The sequence below is a fragment of the Styela clava genome, chromosome 6 (genome assembly GCF_964204865.1).
Source record: "Styela clava chromosome 6, kaStyClav1.hap1.2, whole genome shotgun sequence".
Classification (NCBI taxonomy): Eukaryota; Metazoa; Chordata; class Ascidiacea; order Stolidobranchia; family Styelidae; genus Styela; species Styela clava.
In genome coordinates, this window is record NC_135255.1 from 7080453 (window position 1) to 7097472 (window position 17020).

Consider the following 17020-nt stretch of genomic DNA (forward strand, 5'->3'; position numbering starts at 1 on the left):
CTTGAGTTGATAAAAGTGGAATACGACTGGGCTGATCATAACAGAAAAATGATAACAAAATATTATCAGAGATTGCCACAAAAAAAGGTTATATGAATAATTCAATTCTGACAAAAATAACTGGTATTAAAATTCTTTCATTAAAATTGATCCACTTATTATTTTACATACAAATTTTTTTGAAAAAAACCCCATAATTTTTCTCTGAAGCGCATAAATTCTCACATTCCGAATAAATTGAGGTTACAATTGTCATGAATAAAACTCAAACCTCATCTTGTTCTTGACTAGATTCAGTCAGGTCAGCAGTTTGAGCTTCATGTTCTCGTTTCAATTGTAGAATATGATCTTCAAGTATTCCTATTGTTCCTTCTTTATCATGAAGTTTAGACGAAAGAGATGCAACCTTGGAAATAAATATTAACATGGTATACATGATAAACAATATGTAAATATTTAATATGGTTGGCATAAGTTTAATCAATTCATTGTATCTAGTCCAGGGATTATCTGAAATGAATCGAGTATCAAAATTTCTTTTTGAAATTAATTTTAATGGTATTTTAAAATTTTTAATTGAGGAAACAGTCATTTTGTCCAGTTGACATCTGACAGTCAAATATGATATTCTCAAGCAAATTTCTCTTGGAGCATGATATAATTTAAAAAATATTCGATATTTCATATTAAAAAATATTATTTCAAAATATAGTTGGAATAGTGAATTATTTAATTTTTGCCATTCCTAATCTGTCAAATTATGAATGTAAAAGAAAAATTCAAGCATGTACGTTTCATTCATTTCTGCTTCCAAACTAAACCGTGTATCAAGTATTCTGTAATTGCTGGTATAACATACCAATTTTAGACAGATACATACAGACAGTAGCAATCTAGACAGAAAATTCAAATTTTTTCCAGAAATAAAATGCAATTTTTATGCTTTTATTGTATACCTCCTCTGTTAATTTCACCATATCCTCTTGCATATGACTGATACCAGTACTTCTTTCTTCAGTAACCATGGCAACCTTCTCTTCTTGTTCACCAACTTGAGTGCTCAGCTTGTCAAGAAGAAGTTTTTGTTGCTGTGACAAAGTCTCGTTCTCAAATAGTTTGGTCTTCAATATCTACGGTAATAACATTAGACAGATCCATTAAAAAAGTATAATTCTAGCTGCCATAGAGCAAGATTCAAAAATAACAATATTAACACCTAAAATTGAAAATTAAATTAAAAAACATTGAGTGAAAAGATTGCTTAAAAGAATCAGTATTCTATAAAAATAAAACTAGTTATAAGGTAAAATGTGTACATTCATTCGACTTGGCTGGAAGTCAAAATATTGCACAGCTTTCCTTTAATTTTTATTGTACAGATCTGATTGTTATCATAGCACAAATAACACAACAAGTCCATTACAGAATTGAAATCATTATCTTCCATAAGAATAGTAATCATATGAAGAATGCAGGAAAAAATTGGGTTACATTCAATTCTTTATCTTTCTCTCCTGTTGACTTTTCAAATTCTTCAATTTGTGCAGAGAATGAATTTATCAGCTCATCTTTGTTTTCAATTGCTTGTATTAGTTCCTCTATTCTTCTTTGATCCTTTACAATTGAATGAGTCATAGAGTGTTTCAAAACAAAATCACATACCCGATATGTACTTTATAAATCTACTATCAAGGATAATATACCAAGATTTATTTATATCTTGTGTATTCTTTAATAAACAATTCTATATGCAATACACACCTTACTATATTTACCTCCCATATTTTTTTACATGCTGTAAATCTAATCTGCCATTACAAATGTTTTTAAGTCGTGCTTTAAATGAGTAGGCTAGAAAGAATGATATAATGGCCAAAACGTGTCGTTTATACTTTTTCGTTGTCATATAGCATCTCGTATAAATACTTACTCCCTGCTTATAAGGGGGTGACGTGTAAGCAATAAGCATGAAACACCAAAGTTCTTATTTTCCGAATGCAGATATGAATTTGAATTGCAATTTGCAACTCAATCAAAGTTAACCAAATCTGAAGAAATTTAGAAACTAAAAACTCTTTTTACATTTTTTTCATCTGCTGAGCATTTCTCTTCATATTCCTTCTTCAATTTTGCAAACCTTTGCTCCTGAAAATAATAGTCATCACTATATATAGCAGCAGAACTAGATGTTAGATAAATAACTCAGTTCAAATCTACAATATTGTAATGGAAGTCAACAGTCACGGATTCATTCCCAAGGAATGCCAAAAGATTCTTGCATATGTAACTTTGATTAATTTGTTTAAACAAAATGGTTTGCCAAAATTGAAACTTCAAAAACTCTGCACTCTAAAATGATGCAAATATATTAATCTTATAATTTTATTTTGTACAACAATACAATTGTTGCTACAACTTCTGTCAAAGCTGATATTAACAAAATATTAAATGACTAATATTAACATTTTGCATTAGGAGAAATTTTTAATTCATTGTGTACATGAAAAAACTAAATTTTTTGTGTGGGCCAGCTAGATGTCTGAAGTTGATTATATGGCCTACTGACAAAAAATGTTGCACACCCCTACTTTAAACACTAGAATCGTCTTGAAAAAATAAGCTTAAATTTCATTCAATCTTACATGTTCTTTCATAGTTTTCAACTGTTGCCTGATTGTATTTTCTTTTTGCTCTATAATTTTCTGCAATGACTCTGCTTCTCCAGCACCCTAAAATTATTTTTAATTTCAAATGAAATAAGATTGATATTGTCAATGTTTACTAGGTTCTGAAGGAGGCATAATATATATGATAACATTTTCAGAGCCTTAGCAGAAGTAAGAATAAAAAATCAGTGAATAAAAACAATCCATATTATTTTCATGTGCAATGGAAAAATTAATAGATCTGGCTATGACAAATATCGAATTTCTTAAAAAAATGTAATCTGTTCAAATGGATTATATTATATAATGAGAAAACTAAAATTACATCTCCTGATGCAGAAGATTCATTTTTCCGTTGAATTTCTTTCAGCTGTTTATTTAATGATGAAATTTTTGCTTCTTTTGCCTTCATTTGGATCTTGAATTTTGAAAGCTTTGTCTCTGTATCCTGAAAATAAGCAAGGATTCACAAATTAATAAAAAATGATAATTGCGAATATGTTCTATCGTATAACAAAATGAGAAAAAAAAAACTCTTCTTGAACCAAACTTCACAATTCAAGCAATAGATATTAAACAAGTTAAATTGTTAGAAGACAATGTGCTTTTGCATTGAACGGAGTTAATACAGCAATGGTGTCTTTTTCAACTTTTCCATAGCTAACCAAGATCTTCAAACTGAAGAAGAATTCATATTTATCTTGGGGCCAGAAAATACTAGTTGCATCCTCTTCAAATTCTATATAAAGCCATACAGGGAATCGTTGGAGTATTATGGGTAAATTATATGATGCTGCTATTTCTGCATCATTCAGTCATTGTTCAAAAGAAGAGTTTTGACCTGATTATTTTATGTTGCAGAAAAACCAAACTAGCTTATGTTCAATTAACAAAAAATAGACTTTTTATTTTATTTTCTGTCATAATGGACCGGGGTCTGGATTTTAAAGCAGTGTCTATTTTAGTAAGTCTGTGCCCTATGTTTAATTTTGAGTTTGACTGCACAGATCCGAAGATCACTAAAATGGGAATTTCTAAAAATCTTGAAATGTGAACTAAATATAAAAACATATTCCCGACCTCTTGTTCTCAGACATAGATGCATAAAAAATTGAAATTTTCTAATACCATAATCCAGTAATCCATAATGACAAAATGGCTACAGAAAAAAACAGACAGGAATAAAATCAACAAGAAAAGAATAAAAATCAACATAAAATTAGTATCTACAGATCTACATGAATTTAATTTTACAATGATTGGATTACAGGATTAGGAAAAACATAGGCTATAGGAAATTGTTTAAAAATTGTGTACAGACCTTGATTGAGTTGTTTTTTTCTTGAACTTCTTCATCTTTGCTACGAATCAATCCTTTGAGCTGTTCAACCATAAGTTTTAGTTGCTGGGTTTCTTCGTTGCCCTCCATGATTTTGTCTATATTAAATAACAATTTACGAAACCTCTAGTCTAGGAAGATAACCCCAAAATATAAAATCTGTAGCAAAATATGGAAATAATGAAGTACCGGTACCGGTAGCCTTCACAATAAACCCGTCGCAAATTAAAGTTATTGGAGCATATCATCCGGTTTGTTTACTTTTCTACACGGACAACGTACATTTAAATAATGAAAAATACAACGAAACGACGTCCGTGAAATATGTTGTGAATTTCTCGTATCCTATTTCTTTCAGAAAGTGGGAATTCCCCTAACCGCACAAGCAAGATATGCATGGGTGCGAACAGATGTTCGAAAACTAAGGCTTAAATTTTTAAAATTTAACCTAAAAAACGTCCACATGTGCTGCAATATTCAAGTGAGATATCAGATATCAGGCAGTATATTTCTACTTTGAGCTAGAAAAAAATGCTTGCATATATATAATATGCAGGGTGCCAAAAACACTGCTCACGTGTGATTAGTGTTTTTCCTAATAATTGCTTTTATGAGTGTCCGCACACCGAATTTGCCGCCATGGTTTTGCGTTTGTTTGTATATTAAACCACTTATCACCTTTTCCGCAATGCCCAATCTAGCAATCAGTGTAGTTTTTCATGGCTTGGTTTTTCTTAAAGCTTTCATGGCTTCATGAGTATGACTATCGTCGCAAATTTATTACATTCCACTACCCACATTATCTTTGCATGAGGTTGTAGGTATTGGTCATTATCAACGTAATTGTTGAAAGAGAGTATAACAGCCCGAAAGTTTATTACTATCGTGTATTTTGTTTTTTTAAGTTTGGCCCAAGCCTCATTTAATTGGGCTTGTGTTTTTGTGTGCGTGCTGGTGGGCAGGCACATGAGATACTTCATGTTTTAAACTTTTTTGTAGGTTTTGCTTGCCCTCCAGAATTCTCCATTTTAAATTTAGGTTTGTTATGGAGTTTTCGAAATAAACTATCTATCTATCTATCTATAAATTTCTCAACCTGTTTGTGCGTGATTGTATCCAAATGTTTCTATAATAACCTTGGACGCTTTGCACAAAAATCATGTTCCAATGATCTGGGTCCTGTTTCTGGGGGTCACACGTATATTTATTGAAATACATGAAGTGCAGCATTGTAGAAATTAATATTCAATCAAATAAAGATATTCTCCAACAAAACGACGACAACTCATTTAATTTTAGGGCTATTTTCTCAGTTTCATACAGCCTCGAATAGACTAATAATTCCTATAAGTACTTCGCACTTGAAACCGTATATCCATGCATACTTCTGGAAGATTGCATATTATTAAGCTAGGCGCCTTTGTCATAATCAAAACAACATCGTTTCATGGAAAGCCATCTTTCACACTACTGTAGTCCAATGTCACATACATCCTCATAGTCAAGTTCATTTCAAATTTTTTGTCCCATGAAAATTGATATGCGTTTGTTGACTTTAGTGCACACAGGATTATTGAAAGTACAAAAGGCAGTCATTGAAATAATAAATCGGTTATCATTTCCAAAAATATTCGTTGCTTACGGTAAATCCCAATGCATCCAAGCGCCACATTAAGTAACGTCGTGATATACAGCACTCAGCACCACCACTTTTCTATACCCCAAACACCAATATATTTTCAACAAACTTCAAACAAGCATAATTTATTATTTGGTAAAACAACAAAAGTAATAATAGTAGGAGACAAAACTAAGTAAATAAGGTATAGATAAACATATTTTATTAATAAAATATCAGATCTTCAACTGAGCACAGTTAAGCAAGATTTAGCAGGATAAAGAATTATAATTTTAAAACATGTGCAGAAATGAACTGACATGAAACTAATTTAACAAATGTATACCTGTACCATACAGTGTACGTAAAGAGACCTGGGATCATAGCATGAACTTTCCTTTAGCCATGCATGGTAGAAAAGGCTGACTGACGATTGTCTACGTTTAAAGAATGAAATATTGCTTCAATTCTGGTTACATGGAATCGGAATGCTTTGTTTTTTGTGAACAATGATAATCTTCAAGTTAGGTTCATACAACTGATGACTATTAAGGGAAAACAAATTATAAAGAAATCTATAATGCAAAAAAAAACGCAAACCAACAGTAAACACATTTTTGATTTTGTCCTATTGATGCAAAACAATTTTTAATAAATTTTCACATGTAACCATTTTCATGAGTAAAAAAGAAATTTTTATGGCTTAATTATGAATACCCATGACAACAATCGTGAAACTGGATATAAATAAAACCAATTCCTACTGTTGCTACAGGATAATTCGGCAGTGAAATTTTGATTTATAGAGGCATAAATGAATCTCTATTGTTCATTAAAAATTAACACTTTTAACTGGAACTGTATCTGGTAAATGTTAACAACACTTAATATCAAATCACTCAGTGGTGGGGTCAGAAGGGCGTTTTCTCGAATAGTCTCCAATTCATTGAAGCAGCTATAGGAGTCAAGTTACCTATGATTGACCAGGAGAGGGGTAGTGACCACACAATCATGAATCATTCAAAATTAGCAAAACCTTACATAGACACATTAAAATAAAATTTAGGTAAACCTCCATCTTCTAATTGTCCCATAACAATAATCCAAGATGCAAGACGGAATTTTTTTTTTTTTTTGTACAACTCAGACTAGATTCTGAGTCTGTTGTGACTTTTCAACAATGCGATATTATAATTTTTGGTAAATGGACTTTACATCATTGCCAATCAAACATTATAAATCATGTGGACCATACCTTAGAAAGTCAAGACATGGTAATGGCAAGTTATTTTTAACTGTGACATGTAATCTATAAAGACATCAACTTGATCAGGACAAACTAACTTTACTACCAAAGCTTGAATAAAAGAGTAAGAGACGGTTTAAAAATATGCAACCTCTTTCTTGGTCTAGTCTACGCAAGTTACTATGACAGATTCATAAGTCTAAAAACAAATAACCACACTGACTAAAACAATTTGATAACACGGAACATTAGTAAAATATTAACACAATTATATAGAGCTAAACTCAGCATTTACGGCATTCTATACAGCGAATAAAAAGCCAATAGTATTCTGTACATAGCACAGGTCATATAGGATAAAATAGCAATATATATATATGCACTCGATACATTAGAGAAATAAAGACAATTTGAAATCTGCCAATACAATATACATTATTGCCTTATGCCCATATCACAGTTTATTTGTCCCATATTTTGGAATGGACTATTATATTTATGTACGCTTGTGATATGAAAAAGCAATTTTCCTACTTTATGCCTGTTAAATTTCTATTTCACCTGTATTGACAACAGGGCTGGAAAACCGGATTTGTGACAATTTGAGCTAGAGCCAAGCTTACCATAAGAGCTAAAATCGGAGCTACAAAAACTTTTAGTGGCTCCAGTTCCTAACCATCTTATTTTTCCTCATTCACAATTTTGTAATACGCTATATAAATAACCTTCTCAGCTTATACTTTTTCATATAAATTCAATTTGTATTATCGATTTATAAGTTCAGAGTTGAATTTGTGTATCTAAAACTTTGATAAATTTCAAAAAAAGATCCGGTGCTGGGGCCATTGTTATTTATACCCAGCCCCCAATCTTGATTTAGGAAAATTGTGTTGGTTTTACTCCCACATAGTAGCAATATATCATATTTTACTAATCAACATGGCTTCACAGGCTTAGCAGATCTTTATGAATAACATATGAGACAACTGATCATATTTCATACTTGGTGAAAATAACGACAACAAGTGTATTTAGATATAGTTTCAATATTACTCGGGGAAAAAAATAAAATAGGTTATTTAAGTAAAATGGGACTTAAAATTTGAACAGAATTGCACAAATTTCAAACATAAAAATTATCTTCAATGTATTTGTGCGAGCATGTAGGTAATAAAAATCAAAGCTTATTATAGAATAAAAGATTCACAGAAAAAATTAAAAACAAGAATCAACGTATATATTATTCGGCAAGAGAAAGCAAGTTTTATAAAAGGGTGTAATTGCTAATTAGAATCTTTATTTCAACTTCCAATTATCTGCTAAAGTAAATTATCAAGAGAGAAGAATTTGGATAGTATCATTGTTTTGAATCAGTGGATTCTAAATTTTATGACTCACAATAGATTTATTTACCTACTGTATACAAATCCCAAAGTGTGACTTTACTAACATAAAATTAAGACAACTGAAAAGGCTAGTTAAAAATCTGATATAACTAGCTGAATTTCTCTCTAAACGAATTCAAACATTTTATTTTCAAGTTCTAAACTCGGAAAGATATTAAGTAAATCTTTGGTAAAATGGAATTGATATTTTGTGATTCACTTGAGATAATGACAAATAGTTTACGAACCAATAAATTAAAAACATACCAATCACTAGACAAATTAAGTTCTTCTAATAAATTTTCAAAAAAAAAAAGAACAGCTCTCTTGTCACAGATTCTAATCAAAATCAATTCATTTAGCTAACATAATATTATCAAAACTTATCTACCACTTACTAAAAAAAAATTATGACAAATAGTGATCTAATTATCAGATGTCTTATCTGCTTGGAATTGGGCGTTGATAGGAGTATTTTATCATTTCATAAAACATCTAATTGTTGTATTAAATCTATTTGAAGAGTTACTAGCGTCCATGAAAAAACACACAAAAAGCAACATAGCACCAATATTAAAAGCAAAAACACAAGGCACAAGCATTTATAAGTAGCTATAAATTTAAGATAACTAAGAATTTTGCATAAAAAGGGTCCTTTTTTCAACAAGTCTTTTAGTAATAAAATAAAAGTGCAGCCGTACATATTAGTTTCAAACTAATACAATCAATATTGTTATAACCACTCCAACAAAAAAAGATTATGTATCTGAAGCTAGTACAGGCAGCTAAGCATGTGACAAATTTCCAAGTATGGTGTTATATACATATATACTAATTTTATCTGGAAGAAATAGACAATGTCCCAATGCAAGGTATAATTATAATTACAAATATGTATAATTGTATTATAAAATTTTCCCTGTTGAGCCATAATTAACGACAACCAGTTGAATGATTGTAAAAGATATTAAATTATGCCAATCCTAATATTTTTAGATACAATCTTTCAATTTCAATAATTACTTTGAAATATTCAACTTCTTTTATGAGATAACTTAATCTTTTTGTTGGCCACTCATAGACATGAGAAGTAAGCAAAAACCTTTTTGTCAGTTATTGCTTTTGTCATAATTGCCTATAATTTATCATCCCAGGAATTTTTTCTACACCTCAATATATAAAATTATCCAATCGTGTTTTCTTCAAATGACCATATGGGGATTCACCCTCAATTTCCTAAATCTAAATAAGAAATAAAGATGGACATATAATCTAAATCGTTGATTAATGACATACTCTGTGAATAGCTATTGGGCAACATTGATTCTTTATACACTTTCAGATAATGTAATTCAAGTTAGGATTGGTGATGGCTATATGGTCCCAATTATTCCAGCAAAACTACCCAATAGGCATGTTGATCCGAGGATATCATGAGCAACAAAAAAATCATATATTAATAAAAGTTTATATCAGTCAATTGCACTTTGAAGATAGATGAAAGAAAACACAAAATACTATTTATAAAATATCTTCTTCGTCACTGTTTCTGACCCTCAATAAAGTACTTTGATGTCCGAATGACGGATTATAATTTTCTCCTCTTTGCGCTGAATTATTAGAGTTTTTACTAAATGAAGAAGATGAAGATTTACGGACTTTTACTTTAGCAAAATCGGCTTCGATTGGATCAAAAGCACCATTTGGTCTTCCTCCGCCATTTGAAGAAAGCAAGAGTCTTTTTCTCTCGAATAAAGTATGTTCTTTTGCTGCGTCTGAGTCAGATAAACTTGAAGTTGAGGATGAAATGCTCCTCATTATACTACTTGATTTGTAGGCTGTTACTCCCGGTCGTACATATCCATCTAAATTAGACAAAAGTTGAACGAATGCCCGAATACAACAGTAGAATAGTAAAAACTAGAATAAAATAATCATGCATATGAATGTAACATATGAGTATGTAGTATATGTTTACATTAAATGTTCGCCATATATGATTCCTATTCAAACATAAGATTTTACAATTGGCTAATGCTGGGTGAAGTCTGAATGAAAATACATTTATCCAGAAAACATGTTTTGCAAAAAGCATACAAACAGATAGAATGAAGCATTCCCTCAAAACAATCTCCCTAAAGTGTTTTATAAAATTCAATAGCAGCATGTTGTTGCTGCGATGTGAAACGTTTATTCAAAGGAAAACAACAGGGGAATACACTTACTTTTTCGAACATGTCCATTTCTGTGTGGTTTCATTGGTAACTTTTCATATCTTGCTTTGTCATGAGTTGTGTAATTTTTACGTCTTCTGTTTGGTGATCTTTTATTTCGTTTTCTACAAAATAGAAAAGAGTCATTTAGCGAACTAGGTATAGTGTTCGAGTACTGAAGCAAGGACAACATTTTTTTATGGTCAGCTAACATCACATGAGGCTTAGTAGTATATAGCAGCGTTTCCCAGCCTTCAGTATTGTAGTGTTGCCCAATAGAAATTTTATATAGGGGGGGAAAATCAGTGAAAAATCTTGGATGTAGCTATTTTGCCTAAATATGCCCATTGCCCACGTCCCAATTTTAAAAAACTCGCCGATGGAAAAAAGCGCAGCTTCCTCATAAGTGCGAACTTTTGATTATTTTTTGTTGAAATAAATATTATGTAAAAATGACTGTTTTGTATTAATCGTTTAATTCTGTGGTCATAAAAGTACTACATACGGTTTAGCATGAGAGTATATCCTTGGGTCCAAGATTTTTCAATTTTTTTTTATTATTTGGGTGAAAAAAGGTTGAAAACCTCTGGTATATAGGATACAATTATTGTATAACTTGGCCTAATCTGATGCTTGATAATTGACATCAACTCATATGGAGGGGTGTGAAGTCTGACCCGCACAATGTAATAGCAAAAATACAAATAGCTAAACGAGTGGCAAGTTTAAAAGACTTGCTTTTAACTTTTGTAACTTATTTTGTTGGCATAATGAAACTCCATTTATTGGACAAAATGTGTGTACATCAATTAAGAATACAAATAAAAGATGGATAAAAGAGTTCTTACTTCAAACAAAAACAGGCAAAGAACCACATTGCACAGCTGAATAATGTGATGATGATGAAAGTAACGATGCCAACATACAGGACACTCCAATCTAAAAAATTGATAAAATATCAAGTTTTTGTCAGTGTATATGATAATGGGTATTTCTATAAAATATTACATATTCATATGGCATGGGTACTTAATATCAATCTGCTTTTAGTCAATATCAATTTGCGTTAATTTAAAAGACAAAATAAAACAAGAAAAAAAGATAATACTTTGCTTTTAATATATTTGAAAAATTCAAAGACATGCTCAATTCTGATGAGGAAATTTGCTGGAAGAAGAAACAGGAATCAAATAAATCCTGAAAATACAATTCATACCATAATTTTGAGGTACATTATGGAATATAAAAAATCAATGAAAAAGTTAGACAAGTGTAAGGTTTCACCATAGCTTTTTTTGCTATACAAACAAGAAGGGAAAAAAATCCTTCGGAAATATACTACTACTAAAATTAAAATTAGCATACCACAATTTCTCTTTCCATCGCCCATATAAACTCTGAAAAAGTTTTCCATCCAAAATAAATCACATTCACAATCATGAGTTCCGGAGTGACATCTGCCATGACCAGAACAAGTGTTTTCGCAAACTGAAAACCAGAATGTTTAATTTTGAGAAACTGAAAACAATGAGTCAAATGATATGATCACTAAATTACTGGTAGTTACCGATTGAACGTAAAATATTTTGTTTTGGCTTTCGTGTCCATAGATTTGAGCTTTGCTCTTTTGTTTATTTTATTATCAAATGCCTAAAGGGACAACTTTTGAATGTATTCCAATTTCCAGTTGGAGTTCAATATCTGAATACTTTTAACACTTCTAAAGTGCACAACAATATTCAGAAATGAATGACTAACAGCAAAATGCCTATTATAATACACAAACACTTACATAAGCCCTATTAGTTGCACAACTTACCATATGTATCCGCTCTCAAAAACTTGAACTCCAGAAAATCAACATCATATTTTAATTTTGAATTCAAAGAGTCTGTTACTGTCATTGCAGGAAGTATTTGACCATCTTTTGATTTGACGTAGAATAAGACAATCATACTAAAAAAATAGAGAACATCGAATACATTTTGAAAAAAGATCTACACATGACATATGCAGTTATTTTATTTTATCATAACATTACAACCTAATTAACAAGTCACAAATACAGAATTAGGATTGAAATATTTTTCAATTTAAGACAGTTTTCTGATTGGATCAGATGTTAAATAGAACTGTTATTGTCCCCATTTGCAGCAAAAATTATAGAGTTACAAACTGTAATATTTACGATAGGCATTACTTACTGTCCAGTTCCATGTTCAGCAAATACATCTGTAACAATGATTTTATCATCAGGTTGTAAAGAAAGAAGAACTTCTAATTGTTTAATAACTGTTTGTTTCTGAGCTTCATCAAATCTTAGTATGTTTGCATCAAGATGAAGTTCAACCTACATGAAAATATCAGAAAATTCATTTGATGGCATGGAAAATTCATGGCACAATAAGATATTGAAAAATGATGACGATCTTAAAGTAATAACTGCACAAGATAATCATTACTAAGAAGTTGAAACATTGTATTAACAATATTATAATTCGTGGAAAATATCCCATAAGAATATATATCTTCATCCTTGAGCAAATTCGATGTGGGCAATAAATCATTTGAAAAAGATCATTAAAGAATAGGCAAACAAATAAAAATCTGAATGGATTAAAAAATCCAGCAAATTCATGAACATTTCATAGTGAATATATTATGTTAGGGTATCAATCATCAAAATTTTTTATAGGTAATTGGAAAAGTTATGGAATCTATTTAGTATCTTGCTGAATATTACTTTCCTATTACATTTTGCAACCTCAAAGAAAAGTGTTGCGTTTGCGTATTTTATATGTATGTAGGTACAGGAAGCCTTATTAAGTGAAGTCATAACAGGATATAGGTGCGGGAAATAAAAAATTTATTTCCTCTTTATCAGGAAATAAAAATGACATCATTTAGATTGACATTGGAACTTTTTGAATGCATGAAAAAAAGTATCCCCCTTCAATTGAAGTCGGTGGTTCTCAACCACCTTCTTGATGGTGCGCACCCAAATAAAACATTCCAAAGGCTCAAGAATTCATTGTGAAATAGTCGAATTAATTCAATTTATTTTATTGCCGGAATAATACGAACTATAAAATTATGTATGAAAGCAAACGTAATACTGGCAGAACAAATTGCCTAAAAGGTGTAGTAGTTCAACAATATTGGCAAACTCGATAGGTATTTGATTATATTTACACAATACACATATATTAATATTGACCCTTGGACTGCATTGTGCTTGCGGAGCTCTAGGGTGATGTGTACCCCCGATTGGAAATCACAAAGCCATAAACGGTTGGAATCCACTGATCATTGATCTTGCCTATCATTGTTAATGTATAGGTTTCTTCACAGATTGTTACAAGTGACTTTCACGATACTGCCATAATTCAAATTCACCACGACTCACAAATTCAATTTGCCTCCGATGCTCTAACCTCTAGCCTGCAGCATAAAAATAGAAAAAATCTTTAAAACCTACCAAATTATCGGTGAGAGGATCAGAAACCACAGTAACTCTTGCTTCATCTTGTGATGATTTTCCACGAACATTTGTAACTTTTAATATAAAAGTAAATGATCCTTGTACCAAACCAGCAACATGAAGAACAGCTTGGTGATTTGACTCGTTCAGAAAATACTGAAATCATTGCAGAAATATGGAATTATCATTAATATGATAGTAAAGCCTAGAGAAAAACAGAATCACGTGTGAATTGATAATAAACAACAGTGAGTTTTTGGTCAGTAAGTGTATATATGAATTGTTTTACTAAATTGTTGTTCCTGAATTTATGAAAAAAATCGCTTTATTATCGAATTGATTGGCCAATCAATTTCACCAAACTCACTTTCTCATGACATATTGAAACTGATATGTCACTAGCATTGCTCTTCTGTTCAAAAATGATGGCAATCCTCGATTAGCTTATAAATGAATCTACAGTGAGAAAAAACTACTACAAAAGAAGGCACAATTGATTTTCCTTCGTCAGCAGTTCCCAACCAGGGGACACAGAGCGGTTGAAGAGGGGCCACAATGCTACAGAAAAACTGATTTTACTTTTCCTTTCCCAAGAAAACTCCCCATTCTTCCTAGTTCCATTGCTTGACAAGGCTATTTCACGGAGGGGGGAGGGGGGAATTCACTTTTTGAGCATGAATTGTTTGAACATAATAGGATTTGGGATCTCCCAATAATATACTATAAATAACACTGGTATTGATAAACAGGTGGCAACGAGTGTAAACGCCTATGGATGAGGGCTAAAGAAAAACAACTTACACCAGCAGCAGGACTTTTGTCTGATCTTATCCATTCGTATTCTGTGATTCCATAATCATCAGTTGATTTACTTCCATCTAACATTGCTACGTTGTCAGGGAGAGTTAAAATGATGTCCGAACCTGCTAATGCTATGGGCGGTTGCTCTATAAAAATGAAAAACAGAATGTAAATTCAGGCAATAAGATACAAACGAAGATATCTAAAATATGCTCGATGGTCACATTCACTCACTCAGAAGTAAAGGAGACTCATCACTGAACAGAGTTACTGGCGGACCACTGAAATGCAACAGCCACCGATATTATATGGGGTTATTCACAACGCACCACACCAGTAAACTTGAAAGGACTCAAAACTAAAAGTAGTTCCTAGTCAATACCATGACAGACATGAAAAAGCAACATTTGATAGAAAATAGTTTGCAATTTGGCCCCTAGCTGTCCAACAAAATTTTTTTTTCGAACTTCCGTTATGAGGAATTCACTACCTCATAGCTGCTTTCCTGTTCTATAGACATGAACTGCTTTAAGTCTCTCATGAATCAGTATCTACCAATGTACAATTCCACACTTGACCCGTCAAGTCGAGATACAAGCGCTTCTAAATTATGATTGTCATTTGTAACTTTGCTCAGAGACAAGCCTCCTTTGTGTCTAAGTGAGTGCATGTGAGCTTGATTTGAGCAGATTTCATTAAAATATGTCAGCATTTTCAATCCAATCAACATCAAATCATTGACAATGAATGAAACTTTAAAAACGATATGTTACCTTCTTTCACTGTAATGACAACATCATCAGAACTAGAAGCCCCATCAGCATCAGTAACAGTTAATGTCATCACATATTTTCCTGGTTTCGTAATCCCTGTAACTGATGTTACTAATTCATCAGGCTTGACAATGGTGACTGGTTGCGGGCCACTGAATAAAAGTGGTAATTAAAATCTTGCATCAACTTTATCACTATAAACTTCACACTACAAGGGATTCCTTGCGTAGTATAAGATTGTGATCTATCAAAAAGAAAACCGGAAAATATTTGAGCATATCTTTTTTATTAAAAAATATTTTTATCAGAAAAAGATTTATAAAAATTACAGAAATAGAAATTTTACAGAAAAGAAGGAATTTTGTTTGCCTGAAATCCTGAAATTCTTTTTTGAATATTACTATATTATTAATTCTGACAGAGCAGAAAGGTTTTATATTACCACATATGCAAATTGAAACAATGCTACACATGAGCTTGTTTTTGTGCACATAATGGACATACTATGAATGAATGTATCAATGATAATTCTTAAGTTATGAAATAGAAAGTGAATCGTTGGTTCTCTGCATACTTCAAATTATTACAATCTGACCACTGGTATAAAGAATTCCTATTACATTACCTTTCAAATTTCATTTGATTGGTAAATCATATAATTTTATTGAACCTTCCTATTTGCTTTGATGTCAAATTTTACCAAAATTAAAATTGTGAGCGAAACTTTTAAAAAACTTAACTCAATCAAGACAATTCTAAAACATTGCTAATATCCGAATCCCATAATTACATCGCTTAATAATAGACTTGATTCAAGTTAAAGAATGTTGATACATTAACTGTACCTGGTCATTTTCCATAGTCTAGTAGTTATTGACTTATCATCTTTACTTGCAGAACCATCTAAATTAACAGTAACGACACCATTCTCTAAAGGTAATAGAAGTTGTTGATCCGTTCCAGCATTTGCTAATGGTGGATGATTGGATTCCTAAAATGGAAGAAAAAAGACTAACAACCTTTTGCAATTATATTATAGCGTGATCACTGGGAGAAACTTGTTTTAGTGGAAATTGGATTTTTTTTGTTTGAGTGGAATTGAGTCAACGAATATTTTTGACCATTAAAAAATTGCACTTTTCGATTTTCAAAATAATTTGGCTTTATTACCATTTACTAATAACAATAAAAATGATTAAGACAGAAACAATAAACTGCTGTACTCAGATATAGACCAATAATAAGCAATGAAAACTAGCCACAGGTTCAGAAATATGATAACATGTGGATTGTATTTCCAACACAAAACATTATAAGCAGACACAACTTGGCTAGAAATGAGCCTAAGGGGATTGCATTGAAATATTAATATATATTATAGACAGGCCTCTGCAAACTGTGGGTCATGTTAAAACAAATCAATCAATATAGATCAAATTGGAACCAGTATTGAAAACCACCATCGCCGAAATAGCGCCAAGATTTGATCTTTTGTGCA

The 17020-nt window shown here is 31.4% G+C and overlaps 2 protein-coding genes across 6 annotated transcripts in view; both read right to left on the reverse strand.

Annotated features, from left to right (window-relative positions):
* LOC120330626 (uncharacterized) overlaps positions 1 to 4167 on the reverse strand; it is a 40092-nt gene extending 35925 nt beyond the window's left edge. For all 4 annotated transcript variants that reach the window (XM_078113757.1, XM_039397502.2, XM_078113756.1 and 1 more), the window contains exons 1-7: positions 3988 to 4167; positions 2992 to 3114; positions 2643 to 2729; positions 2083 to 2145; positions 1492 to 1614; positions 957 to 1130; positions 272 to 406 (exon numbers count right to left, since the gene is read on the reverse strand). In XM_078113757.1, coding sequence (XP_077969883.1) covers positions 272 to 406; positions 957 to 1130; positions 1492 to 1614; positions 2083 to 2145; positions 2643 to 2729; positions 2992 to 3114; positions 3988 to 4095 — 813 coding nt within the window. In that variant the 5' untranslated portion in view covers positions 4096 to 4167. The remainder of the gene's footprint in view (positions 1 to 271; positions 407 to 956; positions 1131 to 1491; positions 1615 to 2082; positions 2146 to 2642; positions 2730 to 2991; positions 3115 to 3987) is intronic.
* Positions 4168 to 5753: 1586 nt separating this feature from the next.
* LOC120330627 (dyslexia-associated protein KIAA0319-like protein) overlaps positions 5754 to 17020 on the reverse strand; it is a 28092-nt gene continuing 16825 nt past the window's right edge. For both annotated transcript variants that reach the window (XM_078113578.1, XM_039397503.2), the window contains exons 12-21: positions 16368 to 16513; positions 15523 to 15674; positions 14750 to 14895; positions 13946 to 14104; positions 12672 to 12817; positions 12287 to 12423; positions 11833 to 11955; positions 11316 to 11406; positions 10480 to 10592; positions 5754 to 10119 (exon numbers count right to left, since the gene is read on the reverse strand). In XM_078113578.1, the coding sequence (XP_077969704.1) occupies positions 9776 to 10119; positions 10480 to 10592; positions 11316 to 11406; positions 11833 to 11955; positions 12287 to 12423; positions 12672 to 12817; positions 13946 to 14104; positions 14750 to 14895; positions 15523 to 15674; positions 16368 to 16513 (1557 nt within the window). In that variant the 3' untranslated portion in view covers positions 5754 to 9775. The remainder of the gene's footprint in view (positions 10120 to 10479; positions 10593 to 11315; positions 11407 to 11832; positions 11956 to 12286; positions 12424 to 12671; positions 12818 to 13945; positions 14105 to 14749; positions 14896 to 15522; positions 15675 to 16367; positions 16514 to 17020) is intronic.